Consider the following 25475-nt stretch of genomic DNA (forward strand, 5'->3'; position numbering starts at 1 on the left):
CCACACAATCAGACCATACACTGACCCCACACAGAGACCACACACTGAGACCACACACTGAGACCACACACTGACCCCACACACTGAGACCACACACTGAGACCACACACAGAGACCACACACAGAGACCACACACTGACCCCACACACTGACCCCACACACTGAGACCACACACTGAGACCACACACTGAGACCACACACTGTGACCACACACTAAGACCACACACTGAGACCACACACTGAGACCACACACTGACCCCACACACTGACTCCACACACTGACCCCACACACTGAGACCACACACTGACCCCACACATTGAGACCACACACTGAGACCACACACTGACCACACACTGAGACCACACACGGAGACACCACACACTGAGACCACACACTGAGACCACACACTGAGACCACACAATCAGACCATACACTGACCCCACACACTGAGACCACACACTGAGACCACACACTGAGACCACACACTGAGACCACACACTGAGACCACACAATCAGACCATACACTGACCCCACACAGAGACCACACACTGAGACCACACACTGAGACCACACACTGAGACCACACACTGACCCCACACACTGAGACCACACACTGAGACCACACACTGAGACCACACACTGAGACCACACACTGACCCCACACACTGAGACCACACACTGAGACCACACACTGAGACCACACACTGAGACCACACACTGAGACCACACAATCAGACCATACACTGACCCCACACAGAGACCACACACTGAGACCACACACTGAGACCACACACTGAGACCACACACTGAGACCACACACTGAGACCACACACTGAGACCACACACTGAGACCACACACTGAGACCACACACTGACCCCACACACTGACCCCACACACTGACCCCACACATTGAGACCACACACTGACCCCACACACTGAGACCACACACTGAGACCACACACTGACCCCACACACTGAGACCACACACTGAGACCACACACTGACCCCACACACTGAGACCACACACTGAGACCACACACTGACCCCACACACTGAGACCACACACTGTCCCCACACACTGACCCCACACACTGAGACCACACACTGAGCCCACACACTGAGCCCACACACTGACCCCACACACTGAGACCACACACTGAGACCACACAATCAGACCACACACGGACCCCACACATTGAGACCACACACTGAGACCACACACTGAGACCACACACTGAGACCACACACTGAGACCACACACTGAGACCACACACTGACCCCACACTGAGACCACACACTGAGACCACACACTGACCCCACACACTGACCCCACACACTGAGACCACACAATCAGACCATACACTGACCCCACACACTGAGACCACACACTGAGACCACACAGTGAGACCACACACTGAGACCACACACTGAGACCATACACTGAACCCACACACTGAGACCACACACTGACCCCACACACTGAGACCACACACTGAGACCACACACTGAGACCACACACTGACCCCACACACTGAGACCACACATTGAGACCACACACTGAGACCACACACTGAGACCACACACTGAGACCACACACTGAGACCACACACTGACCCTGCCCCAGGCCCACACACTGAGACCATACACTGACCCCACACACTGAGACCACACACTGACCCCACACAGACCCCACGCACTGAGACCATACACTGACCCCACACACTGAGACCACACACTGACCCCACACACTGACCCCACACACTGACCCCACACACTGAGACCACACACTGACCCCACACACTGAGACCACACACGGAGACACCACACACTGAGACCACACACTGACCCCACACACTGAGACCACACACTGAGACCACACACTGACCCCACACACTGACTCCACACACTGACCCCACACACTGAGACCACACACTGACCCCACACATTGAGACCACACACTGAGACCACACACTGACCACACACTGAGACCACACACGGAGACACCACACACTGAGACCACACACTGAGACCACACACTGAGACCACACAATCAGACCATGCACTGACCCCACACACTGAGACCACACACTGAGACCACATACTGACCCCACACACTAAGACCACACACTGAGACCACACACTGAGACCAAACAATCAGACCATACACTGACCGCACACACTGACCCCACACACTGAGACCACACACTGAGACCACACACTGACCCCACACGCTGACCCCACACACTGACCCTGCCCCAGGCCCACACACTGGGCCCACACACTGACCCTGCCCCAGGCCCACACACTGACCCCACACACTGGGCCCACACGCTGACCCTGCCCCAGGCCCACACACTGAGACCACACACTGACCCCACACACTGAGACCACACACTGAGACCACACACTGACCCTGCCCCAGGCCCACACGCTGGGCCCACACACTGACCCTGCCCCAGGCCCACACACTGACCCCACACACTGGGCCCACACGCTGACCCTGCCCCAGGCCCACACACTGAGACCACACACTGAGACCACACACTGAGACCACACACTGACCCCACACACTGGGCCCACACGCTGACCCTGCCCCAGGCCCACACACTGAGACCACACACTGAGACCACACACTGAGACCACACACTGACCCCACACACTGGGCCCACACGCTGACCCTGCCCCAGGCCCACACACTGAGACCACACACTGAGACCACACACTGACCCCACACACTGGGCCCACACACTGACCCTGCCCCAGGCCCACACACTGAGACCACACACTGACCCCACACACTGACCCTGCCCCAGGCCCACACACTGAGACCACACACTGACCCTGCCCCAGGCCCACACACTGACCCCACACACTGACCCTGCCCCAGGCCCACACACTGACCCCACACACTGGGCCCACACGCTGACCCTGCCCCAGGCCCACACACTGAGACCACACACTGACCCCACACACTGACCCTGCCCCAGGCCCACACACTGAGACCACACACTGACCCCACACACTGACCCTGCCCCAGGCCCACACACTGAGACCACACACTGACCCCACACACTGACCCTGCCCCAGGCCCACACACTGACCCCACACACTGACCCTGCCCCAGGCCCACACACTGAGACCACACACTGACCCCACACACTGAGACCACACGCTGGGCCCAGCCCCAGGCCCACACACTGACCCCACACACTGGGCCCACACACTGACCCTGCCCCAGGCCCACACACTGAGACCACACACTGACCCCACACACTGACCCTGCCCCAGGCCCACACACTGAGACCACACACTGAGACCACACACTGACCCTGCCCCTGCCCCAGGCCCACACGCAGGGCCCACACCAACCTGCGCACACACTGGAATTGTGGTGACACGCTCGGCTCTGCTCCATCTCCCCGAGACACTGCTCGCCTCCAAATCGTGGTGGGGGGCTGCTACAGCTCCGGGCTCGCACCGACACCGCGACACAGCCATCGCAGGGCGACCAGGCCGTCCACAGGCTCCAGGCTCCATCCACTGTACGGCAGCAAGCAAATATCCAAATCACTGGGGTCATTCTTCACAACAACCAGCCCCGCGATACACCAATATCTCCCTCTCCCTCCCCGCGATACACAAATATCTCCCTCTCCCTCTCTCCACGATACACCAATATCTCCGTGCCCCTCTCCGCGATACACCAGTATCTCACTCTCCCTCTCCCCGCGATACACCAATATCTCCCTCTCCCTCCCCGCGATATACCAATATCTCCCTCTCCCTCTCTCCCCGCGATACAGCAATGTCTCCCTCTCCCTCCCCGCGATACACCAATATCTCCCTCTCCCTCCCCGCGATACACCAATATCTCCCTCTCCCTCCCCGCGATACACCAATATCTCCCTCTCCCTCTCCCCGCGATACACCAATATCTCCCTCTCCCCGCGATACACCAATATCTCCCTCTCCCTCCCTCCCCGCGATACACCAATATCTCCCTCTCCCCCTCTCCCTGCGATACACCAATATCTCCCTCTCCCTCCCCGCGACACACCAATATCTCCCTCTCCCTCCCTCCCCGCGATACACCAATATCTCCCTCTCCCCCTCTCCCTGCGATACACCAATATCTCCCTCTCCCTCTCCCCGCGATACACCAATAACTCCCTCTCCCTCCCCGCGATACACCAATATCTCCCTCTCCCTCCCCGCGATACACCAATATCTCCCTCTCCCCGCGATACACCAATATCTCCCTCTCCCTCCCTCCCCGCGATACACCAATATCTCCCTCTCCCCCTCTCCCCGCGATACACCAATATCTCCCTCTCCCCACGATACACCAATATCTCCCTATCCCTCCCCGCGATACACCAATATCTCCCTCTCCCCGCGATACACCAATATCTCCCTCTCCCCGCGATACACCAATATCTCCCTCTACCTCCCCGCGATACACCAATATCTCCCTCTCCCTCCCCGCGATACACCAATATCTCCCTCTCTCCGCGTTAAACCAATATCTCCCTCTCCCTCTCCCCGCGATACACCAATATCTCCCTCTCCCTCTCCCCGCGATACACCAATATCTCCGTGCCCCTCTCCGCGATACACCAGTATCTCACTCTCCCTCTCCCCGCGATACACCAATATCTCCCTCTCCCTCCCCGCGATACACCAATAACTCCCTCTCCCTCCCCGCGATACACCAATATCTCCCTCTCCCTCTCCGCGATACACCAATAACTCCCTCTCCCTCCCCGCGATACACCAATATCTCCCTCTCCCTCTCCGCGATACACCAATATCTCCCTCTCCCTCCCCGCGATACACCAATATCTCCCTCTCCCTCTCCCCACGATACACCAATATCTCCCTCTCCCTCTCCGCGATACACCAATATCTCCCTCTCCCTCTCTCCGCAATACAGCAATATCTCCCTCTCCCTCTCCCCGCGATACACCAATATCTCCGTGCCCCTCTCCGCGATACACAAATATCTCCCTCTCCCTCCCCGCGATACACCAATATCTCCCTCTCCCTCTCCCCGCGATACACCAATATCTCCCTCTCCCTCCCCGCGATACACCAATATCTCCCTCTCTCCGCGATACAGCAATATCTCCCTCTCCCTCTCTCCGCGATACACCAATATCTCCCTCTCCCTCCCCGCGATACACCAATATCTCCCTCTCTCCACGTTAAACCAATATCTCCCTCTCCCTCTCCCCGCGATACACCAATATCTCCCTCTCCCTCTCCCCGCGATACACCAATATCTCCGTGCCCCTCTCCGCGATACACCAGTATCTCACTCTCCCTCTCCCCGCGATACACCAATATCTACATCTCCCTCCCCGCGATACACCAAAAACTCCCTCTCCCTCCTCACGATACACCAATATCTCCCTCTCCCTCCCCGCGATACACCAATATCTCCCTCTCTCCGCGTTAAACCAATATCTCCCTCTCCCTCTCCCCGCGATACACCAATATCTCCCTCTCCCCCTCTCCCCGCGATACACCAATATCTACCTCTCCCCGCGATACACCAATATCTCCCTCTCCCTCCCCGCGATACACCAATATCTCCCTCTCCCTCCCCGCGATACACCAATATCTCCCTCTCTCCGCGTTAAACAAATATCTCCCTCTCCCTCTCCCCGCGATACACCAATATCTCCCTCTCCCCCTCTTCCCGCGATACACCAATATCTCCCTCTCCCTGCGATACACCAATATCTCCCTCTCCCTCCCCGCGATACACCAATATCTCCCTCTCCCTCCCCGCGATACACCAATATCTCCCTCCCTCTCCCCGCGATACACCAATATCTCCGTGCCCCTCTCCGCGATACACCAGTATCTCACTCTCCCTCTCCCCGCGATACACCAATATCTCCCTCTCCCTCCCCGCGATACACCAATAACTCCCTCTCTCTCCCCGCGATACACCAATATCTCCCTCTCCCTCTCCGCGATACACCAATAACTCCCTCTCCCTCCCCGCGATACACCAATATCTCCCTCTCCCTCTCCGCGATACACCAATATCTCCCTCTCCCTCCCCGCGATACACCAATATCTCCCTCTCCCTCTCCCCGCGATACACCAATATCTCCCTCTCCCTCTCCGCGATACACCAATATCTCCCTCTCCCTCTCTCCGCAATACAGCAATATCTCCCTCTCCCTCTCCCCGCGATACACCAATATCTCCGTGCCCCTCTCCGCGATACACAAATATCTCCCTCTCCCTCCCCGCGATACACCAATATCTCCCTCTCCCTCTCCCAGCGATACACCAATATCTCCCTCTCCCTCCCCGCGATACACCAATATCTCCCTCTCTCCGCGATACAGCAATATCTCCCTCTCCCTCTCTCCGCGATACACCAATATCTCCCTCTCCCTCCCCGCGATACACCAATATCTCCCTCTCTCCGCGTTAAACCAATATCTCCCTCTCCCTCTCCCCGCGATACACCAATATCTCCCTCTCCCTCTCTCCACGATACACCAATATCTCCGTGCCCCTCTCCGCGATACACCAGTATCTCACTCTCCCTCTCCCCGCGATACACCAATATCTCCATCTCCCTCCCCGCGATACACCAATAACTCCCTCTCCCTCCCCGCGATACACCAATATCTCCCTCTCCCTCTCCGCGATACACCAATATCTCCCTCTCCCTCTCCGCGATACACCAATATCTCCCTCTCCCTCCCCGCGATACACCAATATCTCCCTCTCCCTCGATACACCAATATCTCCCTCTCCCTCCCCGCGATACACCAATATCTCCCTCTCCCTCTCCCCGCGATACCCAATATCTCCCTCTCCCTCTCCGCGATACACCAATATCTCCCTCTCCCTCTCTCCGCAATACAGCAATACCTCCCTCTCCCTCTCCCCGCGATACACCAATATCTCCGTGCCCCTCTCCGCGATACACAAATATCTCCCTCTCCCTCCCCGCGATACACCAATATCTCCCTCTCCCTCTCCCCGCGATACACCAATATCTCCCTCTCCCTCCCCGCGATACACCAATATCTCCCTCTCTCCGCGATACAGCAATATCTCCCTCTCCCTCTCTCCGCGATACACCAATATCTCCCTCTCCCTCCCCGCGATACACCAATATCTCCCTCTCTCCGCGTTAAACAAATATCTCCCTCTCCCTCTCCCCGCGATACACCAATATCTCCCTCTCCCTCTCTCCGCGATACACCAATATCTCCGTGCCCCTCTCCGCGATACACCAGTATCTCACTCTCCCTCTCCCCGCGATACACCAATATCTCCATCTCCCTCCCCGCGATACACCAATAACTCCCTCTCCCTCCCCGCGATACACCAATATCTCCCTCTCCCTCTCCGCGATACACCAATATCTCCCTCTCCCTCCCCGCGATACACCAATATCTCCCTCTCCCTCTCCCCGCGATACACCAATATCTCCCTCTCCCTCCCTGCGATACACCAATATCTCACTCTCCCTCTCCCCGCGATACACCAATATCTCCCTCTCCCTCTCCCCGCGATACACCAATATCTCCGTCTCCCACTCCGCGATACACCAATATCTCCGTGCCCCTCTCCGCGAAACACCAGTATCTCCCTCTCCCTCCCCGCGATACACCAATATCTCCCTTTCTCCGCGTTAAACCAATATCTCCCTCTCCCTCTCCCCGCGATACACCAATATCTCCCTCTCCCTCTCCCCGCGATACACCAATATCTCCCTCTCCCCGCGATACACCAATATCTCCCTCTCCCCGCGATACACCAATATCTCCCTCTCCCCGCGATACACCAATATCTCCCTCTCCCTCCCCGCGATACACCAATATCTCCCTCTCCCCCTCTCCCTGCGATACACCAATATCTCCCTCTCCCCGCGATACACCAATATCTCCCTCTCCCTCCCCGCGATACACCAATATCTCCCTCTCCCTCCCCGCGATACACCAATATCTCCCTCTCTCCGCGTTAAACCAATATCTCCCTTTCCCCCTCCCCGCGATACACCAATATCTTCCTCTCCCTCTCACCGCGATACACCAATATCTCCGTGCCCCTCTCCGCGATACACCAGTATCTCACTCTCCCTCTCCCCGCGAAACACCAATATCTCCGTCTCCCACTCCGCGATACACCAATATCTCCCTCTCCCTCTCTCCGCGAAACACCAATAACTCCCTCTCCCTCTCCCCGCGATACACCAATATCTCCCTCTCCCTCTCTCCGCGATACACAAAATATCTCCCTCTCCCTCTCCGCGATACACCAATAACTCCCTCTCCCTCCCCGCGATACACCAATATCTCCCTCTCCCTCTCCGCGATACACCAATATCTCCCTCTCCCTCCCCGCGATACACCAATATCTCCCTCTCCCTCTCCCCGCGATACACCAATATCTCCCTCTCCCTCTCCGCGATACACCAATATCTCCCTCTCCCTCTCTCCGCAATACAGCAATATCTCCCTCTCCCTCGATACACCAATATCTCCGTGCCCCTCTCCGCGATACACAAATATCTCCCTCTCCCTCCCCGCGATACACCAATATCTCCCTCTCCCTCTCCCCGCGATACACCAATATCTCCCTCTCCCTCCCCGCGATACACCAATATCTCCCTCTCTCCGCGATACAGCAATATCTCCCTCTCCCTCTCTCCGCGATACACCAATATCTCCCTCTCCCTCTCCCCGCGATACACCAATATCTCCGTGCCCCTCTCCGCGATACACCAGTATCTCACTCTCCCTCTCCCCGCGATACACCAATATCTCCATCTCCCTCCCCGCGATACACCAATAACTCCCTCTCCCTCCCCGCGATACACCAATATCTCCCTCTCCCTCTCCGCGATACACCAATATCTCCCTCTCCCTCCCCGCGATACACCAATATCTCCCTCTCCCTCTCCCCGCGATACACCAATATCTCCCTCTCCATCTCTCCGCGATACACCAATATCTCCCTCTCCCTCCCCGCGATACACCAATATCTCCCTCCCTCTCCCCGCGATACACCAATATTTCCGTGCCCCTCTCCGCGATACACCAATATCTCCCTCTCCATCTCTCCGCGATACACCAATATCTCCCTCTCCCTCCCCGCGATACACCAATATCTCCCTCTCCATCTCTCCGCGATACACCAATATCTCACTCTCCCTCCCCGCGATACACCAATATCTCCCTCCCTCTCCCCGTGATACACCAATATCTCCGTGCCTCTCCCCGCGATACACCAATATCTCCCTCTCCCCGCGATACACCAATATCTCCCTCTCCCCGCGATACACCAATATCTCCGTGCCTCTCCCCGCGATACACCAATATCTCCCTCTCCCCGCGATACACCAATATCTCCCTCTCCCTCCCCGCGATACACCAATATCTCCCTCTCCACGATACATCAATATCTCCCTCTCCCTCCCCGCGATACACCAATATCTCCCTCTCCCTCTCTCCGCGATACACCAATATCTCCGTGCCCCTCCCCACGATACACCAATATCTCCCTCTTCCTCTCCGCGATACACCAATATCTCCCTCAACGCAATACACCAATATCTCCGTGCCCCTCTCCGCGATACACCAATATCTCCCTCTCCCTCCCCGCAATACACCAATATCTCCCTCTCCCTCCCCGCGATACACCAATATCTCCCTCTCCCTCTCCCCGCGATACACCAATATCTCCCTCCCTCTCCCCGCGATACACCAATATCTCCCTCTCCCTCCCCGCGATACACCAATATCTCCCTCTCCCTCTCTCCGCGATACACCAATATCTCCCTCTCCCTCTCACCGCGATACACCAATATCTCCCTCTCCCTCTCCCCGCGATACACCAATATCTCCCTCTCCCTCTCCCCGCGATACACCAATATCTCCGTCTCCCACTCCGCGATACACCAATATCTCCCTCTCCCTCTCTCCGCGAAACAACAATAACTCCCTCTCCCTCTCCCCGCGATACACCAATATCTCCCTCTCCCTCTCTCCGCGATACACAAAATATCTCCCTCTCCCTCTCCGCGATACACCAATAACTCCCTCTCCCTCCCCGCGATACACCAATATCTCCCTCTCCCTCTCCGCGATACACCAATATCTCCCTCTCCCTCCCCGCGATACACCAATATCTCCCTCTCCCTCTCCCCGCGATACACCAATATCTCCCTCTCCCTCTCCGCGATACACCAATATCTCCCTCTCCCTCTCTCCGCAATACAGCAATATCTCCCTCTCCCTCGATACACCAATATCTCCGTGCCCCTCTCCGCGATACACAAATATCTCCCTCTCCCTCCCCGCGATACACCAATATCTCCCTCTCCCTCTCCCCGCGATACACCAATATCTCCCTCTCCCTCCCCGCGATACACCAATATCTCCCTCTCCACGATACATCAATATCTCCCTCTCCCTCCCCGCGATACACCAATATCTCCCTCTCCCTCTCTCCGCGATACACCAATATCTCCGTGCCCCTCCCCACGATACACCAATATCTCCCTCTTCCTCTCCGCGATACACCAATATCTCCCTCAACGCAATACACCAATATCTCCGTGCCCCTCTCCGCGATACACCAATATCTCCCTCTCCCTCCCCGCAATACACCAATATCTCCCTCTCCCTCCCCGCGATACACCAATATCTCCCTCTCCCTCTCCCCGCGATACACCAATATCTCCCTCCCTCTCCCCGCGATACACCAATATCTCCCTCTCCCTCCCCGCGATACACCAATATCTCCCTCTCCCTCTCTCCGCGATACACCAATATCTCCCTCTCCCTCTCACCGCGATACACCAATATCTCGCTCTCCCTCTCCCCGCGATACACCAATATCTCCCTCTCCCTCTCCCCGCGATACACCAATATCTCCGTCTCCCACTCCGCGATACACCAATATCTCCCTCTCCCTCTCTCCGCGAAACACCAATAACTCCCTCTCCCTCTCCCCGCGATACACCAATATCTCCCTCTCCCTCTCTCCGCGATACACAAAATATCTCCCTCTCCCTCTCCGCGATACACCAATAACTCCCTCTCCCTCCCCGCGATACACCAATATCTCCCTCTCCCTCTCCGCGATACACCAATATCTCCCTCTCCCTCCCCGCGATACACCAATATCTCCCTCTCCTTCTCCCCGCGATACACCAATATCTCCCTCTCCCTCTCCGCGATACACCAATATCTCCCTCTCCCTCTCTCCGCAATACAGCAATATCTCCCTCTCCCTCTCCCCGCGATACACCAATATCTCCGTGCCCCTCTCCGCGATACACAAATATCTCCCTCTCCCTCCCCGCGATACACCAATATCTCCCTCTCCCTCTCCCCGCGATACACCAATATCTCCCTCTCCCTCCCCGCGATACACCAATATCTCCCTCTCTCCGCGATACAGCAATATCTCCCTCTCCCTCTCTCCGCGATACACCAATATCTCCCTCTCCCTCCCCGCGATACACCAATATCTCCCTCTCTCCACGTTAAACCAATATCTCCCTCTCCCTCTCCCCGCGATACACCAATATCTCCCTCTCCCTCTCCCCGCGATACACCAATATCTCCGTGCCCCTCTCCGCGATACACCAGTATCTCACTCTCCCTCTCCCCGCGATACACCAATATCTCCATCTCCCTCCCCGCGATACACCAAAAACTCCCTCTCCCTCCTCGCGATACACCAATATCTCCCTCTCCCTCCCCGCGATACACCAATATCTCCCTCTCTCCGCGTTAAACCAATATCTCCCTCTCCCTCTCCCCGCGATACACCAATATCTCCCTCTCCCCCTCTCCCCGCGATACACCAATATCTCCCTCTCCCCGCGATACACCAATATCTCCCTCTCCCTCCCCACGATACAGCAATATCTCCCTCTCCCTCCCCGCGATACACCAATATCTCCCTCTCTCCGCGTTAAACCAATATCTCCCTATCCCCGCGATACACCAATATCTCCCTCTCCCCCTCTCCCCGCGATACACCAATATCTCCCTCTCCCTGCGATACACAAATATCTCCCTCTCCCTCCCCGCGATACACCAATATCTCCCTCTCCCTCCCCGCGATACACCAATATCTCCCTCCCTCTCCCCGCGATACACCAATATCTCCGTGCCCCTCTCCGCGATACACCAGTATCTCACTCTCCCTCTCCCCGCGATACACCAATATCTCCCTCTCCCTCCCCGCGATACACCAATAACTCCCTCTCTCTCCCCGCGATACACCAATATCTCCCTCTCCCTCTCCGCGATACACCAATAACTCCCTCTCCCTCCCCGCGATACACCAATATCTCCCTCTCCCTCTCCGCGATACACCAATATCTCCCTCTCCCTCCCCGCGATACACCAATATCTCCCTCTCCCTCTCCCCGCGATACACCAATATCTCCCTCTCCCTCTCCGCGATACACCAATATCTCCCTCTCCCTCTCCCCGCGATACACCAATATCTCCCTCTCCCTCTCTCCGCGATACACCAATATCTCCGTGCCCCTCTCCGCGATACACCAGTATCTCACTCTCCCTCTCCCCGCGATACACCAATATCTCCATCTCCCTCCCCGCGATACACCAATAACTCCCTCTCCCTCCCCGCGATACACCAATATCTCCCTCTCCCTCTCCGCGATACACCAATATCTCCCTCTCCCTCCCCGCGATACACCAATATCTCCCTCTCCCTCTCCCCGCGATACACCAATATCTCCCTCTCCCTCCCTGCGATACACCAATATCTCACTCTCCCTCTCCCCGCGATACACCAATATCTCCCTCTCCCTCTCCCCGCGATACACCAATATCTCCGTCTCCCACTCCGCGATACACCAATATCTCCGTGCCCCTCTCCGCGAAACACCAGTATCTCCCTCTCCCTCCCCGCGATACACCAATATCTCCCTTTCTCCGCGTTAAACCAATATCTCCCTCTCCCTCTCCCCGCGATACACCAATATCTCCCTCTCCCTCTCCCCGCGATACACCAATATCTCCCTCTCCCCGCGATACACCAATATCTCCCTCTCCCCGCGATACACCAATATCTCCCTCTCCCCGCGATACACCAATATCTCCCTCTCCCTCCCCGCGATACACCAATATCTCCCTCTCCCCCTCTCCCTGCGATACACCAATATCTCCCTCTCCCCGCGATACACCAATATCTCCCTCTCCCTCCCCGCGATACACCAATATCTCCCTCTCCCTCCCCGCGATACACCAATATCTCCCTCTCTCCGCGTTAAACCAATATCTCCCTTTCCCCCTCCCCGCGATACACCAATATCTTCCTCTCCCTCTCACCGCGATACACCAATATCTCCGTGCCCCTCTCCGCGATACACCAGTATCTCACTCTCCCTCTCCCCGCGAAACACCAATATCTCCGTCTCCCACTCCGCGATACACCAATATCTCCCTCTCCCTCTCTCCGCGAAACACCAATAACTCCCTCTCCCTCTCCCCGCGATACACCAATATCTCCCTCTCCCTCTCTCCGCGATACACAAAATATCTCCCTCTCCCTCTCCGCGATACACCAATAACTCCCTCTCCCTCCCCGCGATACACCAATATCTCCCTCTCCCTCTCCGCGATACACCAATATCTCCCTCTCCCTCCCCGCGATACACCAATATCTCCCTCTCCCTCTCCCCGCGATACACCAATATCTCCCTCTCCCTCTCCGCGATACACCAATATCTCCCTCTCCCTCTCTCCGCAATACAGCAATATCTCCCTCTCCCTCGATACACCAATATCTCCGTGCCCCTCTCCGCGATACACAAATATCTCCCTCTCCCTCCCCGCGATACACCAATATCTCCCTCTCCCTCTCCCCGCGATACACCAATATCTCCCTCTCCCTCCCCGCGATACACCAATATCTCCCTCTCTCCGCGATACAGCAATATCTCCCTCTCCCTCTCTCCGCGATACACCAATATCTCCCTCTCCCTCTCCCCGCGATACACCAATATCTCCGTGCCCCTCTCCGCGATACACCAGTATCTCACTCTCCCTCTCCCCGCGATACACCAATATCTCCATCTCCCTCCCCGCGATACACCAATAACTCCCTCTCCCTCCCCGCGATACACCAATATCTCCCTCTCCCTCTCCGCGATACACCAATATCTCCCTCTCCCTCCCCGCGATACACCAATATCTCCCTCTCCCTCTCCCCGCGATACACCAATATCTCCCTCTCCATCTCTCCGCGATACACCAATATCTCCCTCTCCCTCCCCGCGATACACCAATATCTCCCTCCCTCTCCCCGCGATACACCAATATTTCCGTGCCCCTCTCCGCGATACACCAATATCTCCCTCTCCATCTCTCCGCGATACACCAATATCTCCCTCTCCCTCCCCGCGATACACCAATATCTCCCTCTCCATCTCTCCGCGATACACCAATATCTCACTCTCCCTCCCCGCGATACACCAATATCTCCCTCCCTCTCCCCGTGATACACCAATATCTCCGTGCCTCTCCCCGCGATACACCAATATCTCCCTCTCCCCGCGATACACCAATATCTCCCTCTCCCCGCGATACACCAATATCTCCGTGCCTCTCCCCGCGATACACCAATATCTCCCTCTCCCCGCGATACACCAATATCTCCCTCTCCCTCCCCGCGATACACCAATATCTCCCTCTCCACGATACATCAATATCTCCCTCTCCCTCCCCGCGATACACCAATATCTCCCTCTCCCTCTCTCCGCGATACACCAATATCTCCGTGCCCCTCCCCACGATACACCAATATCTCCCTCTTCCTCTCCGCGATACACCAATATCTCCCTCAACGCAATACACCAATATCTCCGTGCCCCTCTCCGCGATACACCAATATCTCCCTCTCCCTCCCCGCAATACACCAATATCTCCCTCTCCCTCCCCGCGATACACCAATATCTCCCTCTCCCTCTCCCCGCGATACACCAATATCTCCCTCCCTCTCCCCGCGATACACCAATATCTCCCTCTCCCTCCCCGCGATACACCAATATCTCCCTCTCCCTCTCTCCGCGATACACCAATATCTCCCTCTCCCTCTCACCGCGATACACCAATATCTCCCTCTCCCTCTCCCCGCGATACACCAATATCTCCCTCTCCCTCTCCCCGCGATACACCAATATCTCCGTCTCCCACTCCGCGATACACCAATATCTCCCTCTCCCTCTCTCCGCGAAACAACAATAACTCCCTCTCCCTCTCCCCGCGATACACCAATATCTCCCTCTCCCTCTCTCCGCGATACACAAAATATCTCCCTCTCCCTCTCCGCGATACACCAATAACTCCCTCTCCCTCCCCGCGATACACCAATATCTCCCTCTCCCTCTCCGCGATACACCAATATCTCCCTCTCCCTCCCCGCGATACACCAATATCTCCCTCTCCCTCTCCCCGCGATACACCAATATCTCCCTCTCCCTCTCCGCGATACACCAATATCTCCCTCTCCCTCTCTCCGCAATACAGCAATATCTCCCTCTCCCTCGATACACCAATATCTCCGTGCCCCTCTCCGCGATACACAAATATCTCCCTCTCCCTCCCCGCGATACACCAATATCTCCCTCTCCCTCTCCCCGCGATACACCAATATCTCCCTCTCCCTCCCCGCGATACACCAATATCTCCCTCTCCACGATACATCAATATCTCCCTCTCCCTCCCCGCGATACACCAATATCTCCCTCTCCCTCTCTCCGCGATACACCAATATCTCCGTGCCCCTCCCCACGATACACCAATATCTCCCTCTTCCTCTCCGCGATACACCAATATCTCCCTCAACGCAATACACCAATATCTCCGTGCCCCTCTCCGCGATACACCAATATCTCCCTCTCCCTCCCCGCAATACACCAATATCTCCCTCTCCCTCCCCGCGATACACCAATATCTCCCTCTCCCTCTCCCCGCGATACACCAATATCTCCCTCCCTCTCCCCGCGATACACCAATATCTCCCTCTCCCTCCCCGCGATACACCAATATCTCCCTCTCCCTCTCTCCGCGATACACCAATATCTCCCTCTCCCTCTCACCGCGATACACCAATATCTCGCTCTCCCTCTCCCCGCGATACACCAATATCTCCCTCTCCCTCTCCCCGCGATACACCAATATCTCCGTCTCCCACTCCGCGATACACCAATATCTCCCTCTCCCTCTCTCCGCGAAACACCAATAACTCCCTCTCCCTCTCCCCGCGATACACCAATATCTCCCTCTCCCTCTCTCCGCGATACACAAAATATCTCCCTCTCCCTCTCCGCGATACACCAATAACTCCCTCTCCCTCCCCGCGATACACCAATATCTCCCTCTCCCTCTCCGCGATACACCAATATCTCCCTCTCCCTCCCCGCGATACACCAATATCTCCCTCTCCTTCTCCCCGCGATACACCAATATCTCCCTCTCCCTCTCCGCGATACACCAATATCTCCCTCTCCCTCTCTCCGCAATACAGCAATATCTCCCTCTCCCTCTCCCCGCGATACACCAATATCTCCGTGCCCCTCTCCGCGATACACAAATATCTCCCTCTCCCTCCCCGCGATACACCAATATCTCCCTCTCCCTCTCCCCGCGATACACCAATATCTCCCTCTCCCTCCCCGCGATACACCAATATCTCCCTCTCTCCGCGATACAGCAATATCTCCCTCTCCCTCTCTCCGCGATACACCAATATCTCCCTCTCCCTCCCCGCGATACACCAATATCTCCCTCTCTCCACGTTAAACCAATATCTCCCTCTCCCTCTCCCCGCGATACACCAATATCTCCCTCTCCCTCTCCCCGCGATACACCAATATCTCCGTGCCCCTCTCCGCGATACACCAGTATCTCACTCTCCCTCTCCCCGCGATACACCAATATCTCCATCTCCCTCCCCGCGATACACCAAAAACTCCCTCTCCCTCCTCGCGATACACCAATATCTCCCTCTCCCTCCCCGCGATACACCAATATCTCCCTCTCTCCGCGTTAAACCAATATCTCCCTCTCCCTCTCCCCGCGATACACCAATATCTCCCTCTCCCCCTCTCCCCGCGATACACCAATATCTCCCTCTCCCCGCGATACACCAATATCTCCCTCTCCCTCCCCACGATACAGCAATATCTCCCTCTCCCTCCCCGCGATACACCAATATCTCCCTCTCTCCGCGTTAAACCAATATCTCCCTATCCCCGCGATACACCAATATCTCCCTCTCCCCCTCTCCCCGCGATACACCAATATCTCCCTCTCCCTGCGATACACAAATATCTCCCTCTCCCTCCCCGCGATACACCAATATCTCCCTCTCCCTCCCCGCGATACACCAATATCTCCCTCCCTCTCCCCGCGATACACCAATATCTCCGTGCCCCTCTCCGCGATACACCAGTATCTCACTCTCCCTCTCCCCGCGATACACCAATATCTCCCTCTCCCTCCCCGCGATACACCAATAACTCCCTCTCTCTCCCCGCGATACACCAATATCTCCCTCTCCCTCTCCGCGATACACCAATAACTCCCTCTCCCTCCCCGCGATACACCAATATCTCCCTCTCCCTCTCCGCGATACACCAATATCTCCCTCTCCCTCCCCGCGATACACCAATATCTCCCTCTCCCTCTCCCCGCGATACACCAATATCTCCCTCTCCCTCTCCGCGATACACCAATATCTCCCTCTCCCTCTCTCCGCAATACAGCAATATCTCCCTCTCCCTCTCCCCGCGATACACCAATATCTCCGTGCCCCTCTCCGCGATACACAAATATCTCCCTCTCCCTCCCCGCGATACACCAATATCTCCCTCTCCCTCTCCCAGCGATACACCAATATCTCCCTCTCCCTCCCCGCGATACACCAATATCTCCCTCTCTCCGCGATACAGCAATATCTCCCTCTCCCTCTCTCCGCGATACACCAATATCTCCCTCTCCCTCCCCGCGATACACCAATATCTCCCTCTCTCCGCGTTAAACCAATATCTCCCTCTCCCTCTCCCCGCGATACACCAATATCTCCCTCTCCCTCTCTCCACGATACACCAATATCTCCGTGCCCCTCTCCGCGATACACCAGTATCTCACTCTCCCTCTCCCCGCGATACACCAATATCTCCATCTCCCTCCCCGCGATACACCAATAACTCCCTCTCCCTCCCCGCGATACACCAATATCTCCCTCTCCCTCTCCGCGATACACCAATATCTCCCTCTCCCTCCCCGCGATACACCAATATCTCCCTCTCCCTCCCCGCGATACACCAATATCTCCCTCTCCCTCTCCCCGCGATACCCAATATCTCCCTCTCCCTCTCCGCGATACACCAATATCTCCCTCTCCCTCTCTCCGCAATACAGCAATACCTCCCTCTCCCTCTCCCCGCGATACACCAATATCTCCGTGCCCCTCTCCGCGATACACAAATATCTCCCTCTCCCTCCCCGCGATACACCAATATCTCCCTCTCCCTCTCCCCGCGATACACCAATATCTCCCTCTCCCTCCCCGCGATACACCAATATCTCCCTCTCCCTCTCCCCGCGATACACCAATATCTCCCTCTCCCTCCCTGCGATACACCAATATCTCACTCTCCCTCTCCCCGCGATACACCAATATCTCCCTCTCCCTCTCCCCGCGATACACCAATATCTCCGTCTCCCACTCCGCGATACACCAATATCTCCGTGCCCCTCTCCGCGAAACACCAGTATCTCCCTCTCCCTCCCCGCGATACACCAATATCTCCCTTTCTCCGCGTTAAACCAATATCTCCCTCTCCCTCTCCCCGCGATACACCAATATCTCCCTCTCCCCCTCTCCCTGCGATACACCAATATCTCCCTCTCCCCGCGATACACCAATATCTCCCTCTCCCTCCCCGCGATACACCAATATCTCCCTCTCCCTCCCCGCGATACACCAATATCTCCCTCTCTCCGCGTTAAACCAATATCTCCCTTTCCTCCTCCCCGCGATACACCAATATCTCCCTCTCCCTCTCCCCGCGATACACCAATATCTCCGTGCCCCTCTCCGCGATACACCAGTATCTCACTCTCCCTCTCCCCGCGATACACCAATATCTCCGTCTCCCACTCCGCGATACACCAATATCTCCCTCTCCCTCTCTCCGCGAAACACCAATAACTCCCTCTCCCTCTCCCCGCGATACACCAATATCTCCCTCTCCCTCTCTCCGCGATACACAAAATATCTCCCTCTCCGCGATACACCAATAACTCCCTCTCCCTCCCCGCGATACACCAATATCTCCCTCTCCCTCTCCGCGATACACCAATATCTCCCTCTCCCTCCCCGCGATACACCAATATCTCCCTCTCCCTCTCCCCGCGATACACCAATATCTCCATCTCCCTCTCCGCGATACACCAATATCTCCCTCTCCCTCTCTCCGCAATACAGCAATATCTCCCTCTCCCTCGATACACCAATATCTCCGTGCCCCTCTCCGCGATACACAAATATCTCCCTCTCCCTCCCCGCGATACACCAATATCTCCCTCTCCCTCTCCCCGCGATACACCAATATCTCCCTCTCCCTCCCCGCGATACACCAATATCTCCCTCTCTCCGCGATACAGCAATATCTCCCTCTCCCTCTCTCCGCGATACACCAATATCTCCCTCTCCCTCTCCCCGCGATACACCAATATCTCCGTGTCCCTCTCCGCGATACACCAGTATCTCACTCTCCCTCTCCCCGCGATACACCAATATCTCCATCTCCCTCCCCGCGATACACCAATAACTCCCTCTCCCTCCCCGCGATACACCAATATCTCCCTCTCCCTCTCCGCGATACACCAATATCTCCCTCTCCCTCCCCTCGATACACCAATATCTCCCTCTCCCTCTCCCCGCGATACACCAATATCTCCCTCTCCATCTCTCCGCGATACACCAATATCTCCCTCTCCCTCCCCGCGATACACCAATATCTCCCTCCCTCTCCCCGCGATACACCAATATTTCCGTGCCCCTCTCCGCGATACACCAATATCTCCCTCTCCATCTCTCCGCGATACACCAATATCTCCCTCTCCCTCCCCGCGATACACCAATATCTCCCTCTCCATCTCTCCGCGATACACCAATATCTCACTCTCCCTCCCCGCGATACACCAATATCTCCCTCCATCTCCCCGCGATACACCAATATCTCCGTGCCTCTCCCCGCGATACACCAATATCTCCCTCTCCCCGCGATACACCAATATCTCCCTCTCCCCGCGATACACCAATATCTCCGTGCCTCTCCCCGCGATACACCAATATCTCCCTCTCCCCGCGATACACCAATATCTCCCTCTCCCTCCCCGCGATACACCAATATCTCCCTCTCCACGATACATCAATATCTCCCTCTCCCTCCCCGCGATACACCAATATCTCCCTCTCCCTCTCTCCGCGATACACCAATATCTCCGTGCCCCTCCCCACGATACACCAATATCTCCCTCTTCCTCTCCGCGATACACCAATATCTTCCTCAACGCAATACACCAATATCTCCGTGCCCCTCTCCGCGATACACCAATATCTCCCTCTCCCTCCCCGCAATACACCAATATCTCCCTCTCCCTCCCCGCGATACACCAATATCTCCCTCTCCCTCTCCCCGCGATACACCAATATCTCCCTCTCCCTCTCTCCGCGATACACAAAATATCTCCCTCTCCCTCTCCGCGATACACCAATAACTCCCTCTCCCTCCCCGCGATACACCAATATCTCCCTCTCCCTCTCCGCGATACACCAATATCTCCCTCTCCCTCCCCGCGATACACCAATATCTCCCTCTCCCTCTCCCCGCGATACACCAATATCTCCCTCTCCCTCTCCGCGATACACCAATATCTCCCTCTCCCTCTCTCCGCAATACAGCAATATCTCCCTCTCCCTCTATACACCAATATCTCCGTGCCCCTCTCCGCGATACACAAATATCTCCCTCTCCCTCCCCGCGATACACCAATATCTCCCTCTCCCTCTCCCCGCGATACACCAATATCTCCCTCTCCCTCCCCGCGATACACCAATATCTCCCTCTCTCCGCGATACAGCAATATCTCCCTCTCCCTCTCTCCGCGATACACCAATATCTCCCTCTCCCTCCCCGCGATACACCAATATCTCCCTCTCTCCGCGTTAAACCAATATCTCCCTCTCCCTCTCCCCGCGATACACCAATATCTCCCTCTCCCTCTCCCCGCGATACACCAATATCTCCGTGCCCCTCTCCGCGATACACCAGTATCTCACTCTCCCTCTCCCCGCGATACACCAATATCTCCATCTCCCTCCCCGCGATGCACCAATAACTCCCTCCCCGCGATACACCAATATCTCCCTCTCCCTCTCCGCGATACACCAATATCTCCCTCTCCCTCCCCGCGATACACCAATATCTCCCTCTCCCTCTCCCCGCGATACACCAATATCTCCCTCTCCCTCCCCGCGATACACCAATATCTCACTCTCCCTCTCCCCGCGATACACCAATATCTCCCTCTCCCTCTCCCCGCGATACACCAATATCTCCGTCTCCCACTCCGCGATACACCAATATCTCCGTGCCCCTCTCCGCGATACACCAGTATCTCACTCTCCCTCTCCCCGCGATACACCAATATCTCCCTCTCCCTCTCCGCGATACACCAATATCTCCCTCTCCATCTCTCCGCGATACACCAATATCTCCCTCTCCCTCCCCGCGATACACCAATATCTCCCTCCCTCTCCCTGCGATACACCAATATCTCCGTGCCTCTCCCCGCGATACACCAATATCTCCCTCTCCCCGCGATACACCAATATCTCCCTCTCCCCGCGATACACCAATATCTCCGTGCCTCTCCCCGCGATACACCAATATCTCCCTCTCCCCGCGATACACCAATATCTCCCTCTCCCTCCCCGCGATACACCAATATCTCCCTCTCCACGATACATCAATATCTCCCTCTCCCTCCCCGCGATACACCAATATCTCCCTCTCCCTCTCTCCGCGATACACCAATATCTCCGTGCCCCTCCCCACGATACACCAATATCTCCCTCTTCCTCTCCGCGATACACCAATATCTCCCTCAACGCGATACACCAATATCTCCGTGCCCCTCTCCACGATACACCAATATCTCCCTCTCCCTCCCCGCAATACACCAATATCTCCCTCTCCCTCCCCGCGATACACCAATATCTCCGTGCCCCTCTCCGCGATACACCAATATCTCCCTCTCCCTCTCTCCGCGATACACCAATATCTCCCTCTCCCCGCGATACACCAATATCTCCCTCTCCCTCTCCCCGCGATACACCAATATCTCCCTCTCCCTCCCCGCGATACACCAATATCTCCCTCTCCCTCTCTCCGCGATACACCAATATCTCCCTCTCCCTCTCACCGCGATACACCAATATCTCCCTCTCCCTCTCCGCGATACACCAATATCTCCCTCTCCCTCTCTCCGCGAAACACCAATAACTCCCTCTCCCTCTCCCCGCGATACACCAATATCTCCCTCTCCCTCTCTCCGCGATACACAAAATATCTCCCTCTCCCTCTCCGCGATACACCAATATCTCTCTCTCCCTCTCTCCGCGATACACCAATATCTCCCTCTCCCTCTCCGCGATACACCAATACCTCTCTCTCCCTCTCTCCGCGATACACCAATACCTCCCTCTCCCTCTCCCCGTGATACACCAATATCTCCGTGCTCCTCCCCGCGATACACCAGTATCTCCGTGCCCCTCTCCGCGATACACCAATATCTCCCTCTCCCTCTCCCCGCGATACACCAATATCTCCGTCTCCCTCCCCGCGATACACCAATATCTCCCTCTCCCTCCCCGTGATACACCAATATCTCCATCTCCCTCTCCCCGCGATACACCAATATCTCCGTGCCCCTCTCCGCGATACACCAATATCTCCCTCTCCCTCTCTCCGCGATACACCAATATCTCCCTCTCCCTCTCACCGCGATAAACCAATATCTCCCTCTCCCTCTCCCCGCGATACACCAATATCTCCCTCTCCATCTCTCCGCAATACACCAATATCTCCCTCTCCCTCTCCGCGATACACCAATACCTCCCTCTCCATCTCTCCGCGATACACCAATATCTCCCTCTCCCTCCCCGCGATACACCAATATCTCCCTCCCTCTCCCCGCGATACACCAATATCTCCGTGCCCCTCTCCGCGATACACCAGTATCTCACTCTCCCTCTCCCCGCGATACACCAATATCTCCCTCTCCCTCCCCGCGATACACCAATAACTCCCTCTCTCTCCCCGCGATACACCAATATCTCCCTCTCCCTCTCCGCGATACACCAATAACTCCCTCTCCCTCCCCGCGATACACCAATATCTCCCTCTCCCTCTCCGCGATACACCAATATCTCCCTCTCCCTCTCCCCGCGATACACCAATATCTCCCTCTCCCTCTCCCCGCGATACACCAATATCTCCGTCTCCCACTCCGCGATACACCAATATCTCCCTCTCCCTCTCTCCGCGAAACACCAATAACTCCCTCTCCCTCTCCCCGCGATACACCAATATCTCCCTCTCCCTCTCTCCGCGATACACAAAATATCTCCCTCTCCCTCTCCGCGATACACCAATAACTCCCTCTCCCTCCCCGCGATACACCAATATCTCCCTCTCCCTCTCCGCGATACACCAATATCTCCCTCTCCCTCCCCGCGATACACCAATATCTCCCTCTCCTTCTCCCCGCGATACACCAATATCTCCCTCTCCCTCTCCGCGATACACCAATATCTCCCTCTCCCTCTCTCCGCAATACAGCAATATCTCCCTCTCCCTCTCCCCGCGATACACCAATATCTCCGTGCCCCTCTCCGCGATACACAAATATCTCCCTCTCCCTCCCCGCGATACACCAATATCTCCCTCTCCCTCTCCCCGCGATACACCAATATCTCCCTCTCCCTCCCCGCGATACACCAATATCTCCCTCTCTCCGCGATACAGCAATATCTCCCTCTCCCTCTCTCCGCGATACACCAATATCTCCCTCTCCCTCCCCGCGATACACCAATATCTCCCTCTCTCCACGTTAAACCAATATCTCCCTCTCCCTCTCCCCGCGATACACCAATATCTCCCTCTCCCTCTCCCCGCGATACACCAATATCTCCGTGCCCCTCTCCGCGATACACCAGTATCTCACTCTCCCTCTCCCCGCGATACACCAATATCTCCATCTCCCTCCCCGCGATACACCAAAAACTCCCTCTCCCTCCTCGCGATACACCAATATCTCCCTCTCCCTCCCCGCGATACACCAATATCTCCCTCTCTCCGCGTTAAACCAATATCTCCCTCTCCCTCTCCCCGCGATACACCAATATCTCCCTCTCCCCCTCTCCCCGCGATACACCAATATCTCCCTCTCCCCGCGATACACCAATATCTCCCTCTCCCTCCCCACGATACAGCAATATCTCCCTCTCCCTCCCCGCGATACACCAATATCTCCCTCTCTCCGCGTTAAACCAATATCTCCCTCTCCCCGCGATACACCAATATCTCCCTCTCCCCCTCTCCCCGCGATACACCAATATCTCCCTCTCCCTGCGATACACAAATATCTCCCTCTCCCTCCCCGCGATACACCAATATCTCCCTCTCCCTCCCCGCGATACACCAATATCTCCCTCCCTCTCCCCGCGATACACCAATATCTCCGTGCCCCTCTCCGCGATACACCAGTATCTCACTCTCCCTCTCCCCGCGATACACCAATATCTCCCTCTCCCTCCCCGCGATACACCAATAACTCCCTCTCTCTCCCCGCGATACACCAATATCTCCCTCTCCCTCTCCGCGATACACCAATAACTCCCTCTCCCTCCCCGCGATACACCAATATCTCCCTCTCCCTCTCCGCGATACACCAATATCTCCCTCTCCCTCCCCGCGATACACCAATATCTCCCTCTCCCTCTCCCCGCGATACACCAATATCTCCCTCTCCCTCTCCGCGATACACCAATATCTCCCTCTCCCTCTCTCCGCAATACAGCAATATCTCCCTCTCCCTCTCCCCGCGATACACCAATATCTCCGTGCCCCTCTCCGCGATACACAAATATCTCCCTCTCCCTCCCCGCGATACACCAATATCTCCCTCTCCCTCTCCCAGCGATACACCAATATCTCCCTCTCCCTCCCCGCGATACACCAATATCTCCCTCTCTCCGCGATACAGCAATATCTCCCTCTCCCTCTCTCCGCGATACACCAATATCTCCCTCTCCCTCCCCGCGATACACCAATATCTCCCTCTCTCCGCGTTAAACCAATATCTCCCT

At 56.2% G+C, this 25475-nt stretch overlaps 1 protein-coding gene across 1 annotated transcript in view; it reads right to left on the minus strand.

Moving 5' to 3' along the window:
• Positions 1–25475, minus strand: part of LOC139257599 (SCO-spondin-like) — an 89362-nt gene that overhangs the window by 11906 nt on the left and 51981 nt on the right. The window contains exon 9 of the mRNA XM_070874538.1: positions 3372–3542. Coding sequence (XP_070730639.1) covers positions 3372–3542 — 171 coding nt within the window. The remainder of the gene's footprint in view (positions 1–3371; positions 3543–25475) is intronic.

The sequence above is a fragment of the Pristiophorus japonicus genome, unplaced genomic scaffold, assembly GCF_044704955.1.
Source record: "Pristiophorus japonicus isolate sPriJap1 unplaced genomic scaffold, sPriJap1.hap1 HAP1_SCAFFOLD_879, whole genome shotgun sequence".
Classification (NCBI taxonomy): Eukaryota; Metazoa; Chordata; class Chondrichthyes; family Pristiophoridae; genus Pristiophorus; species Pristiophorus japonicus.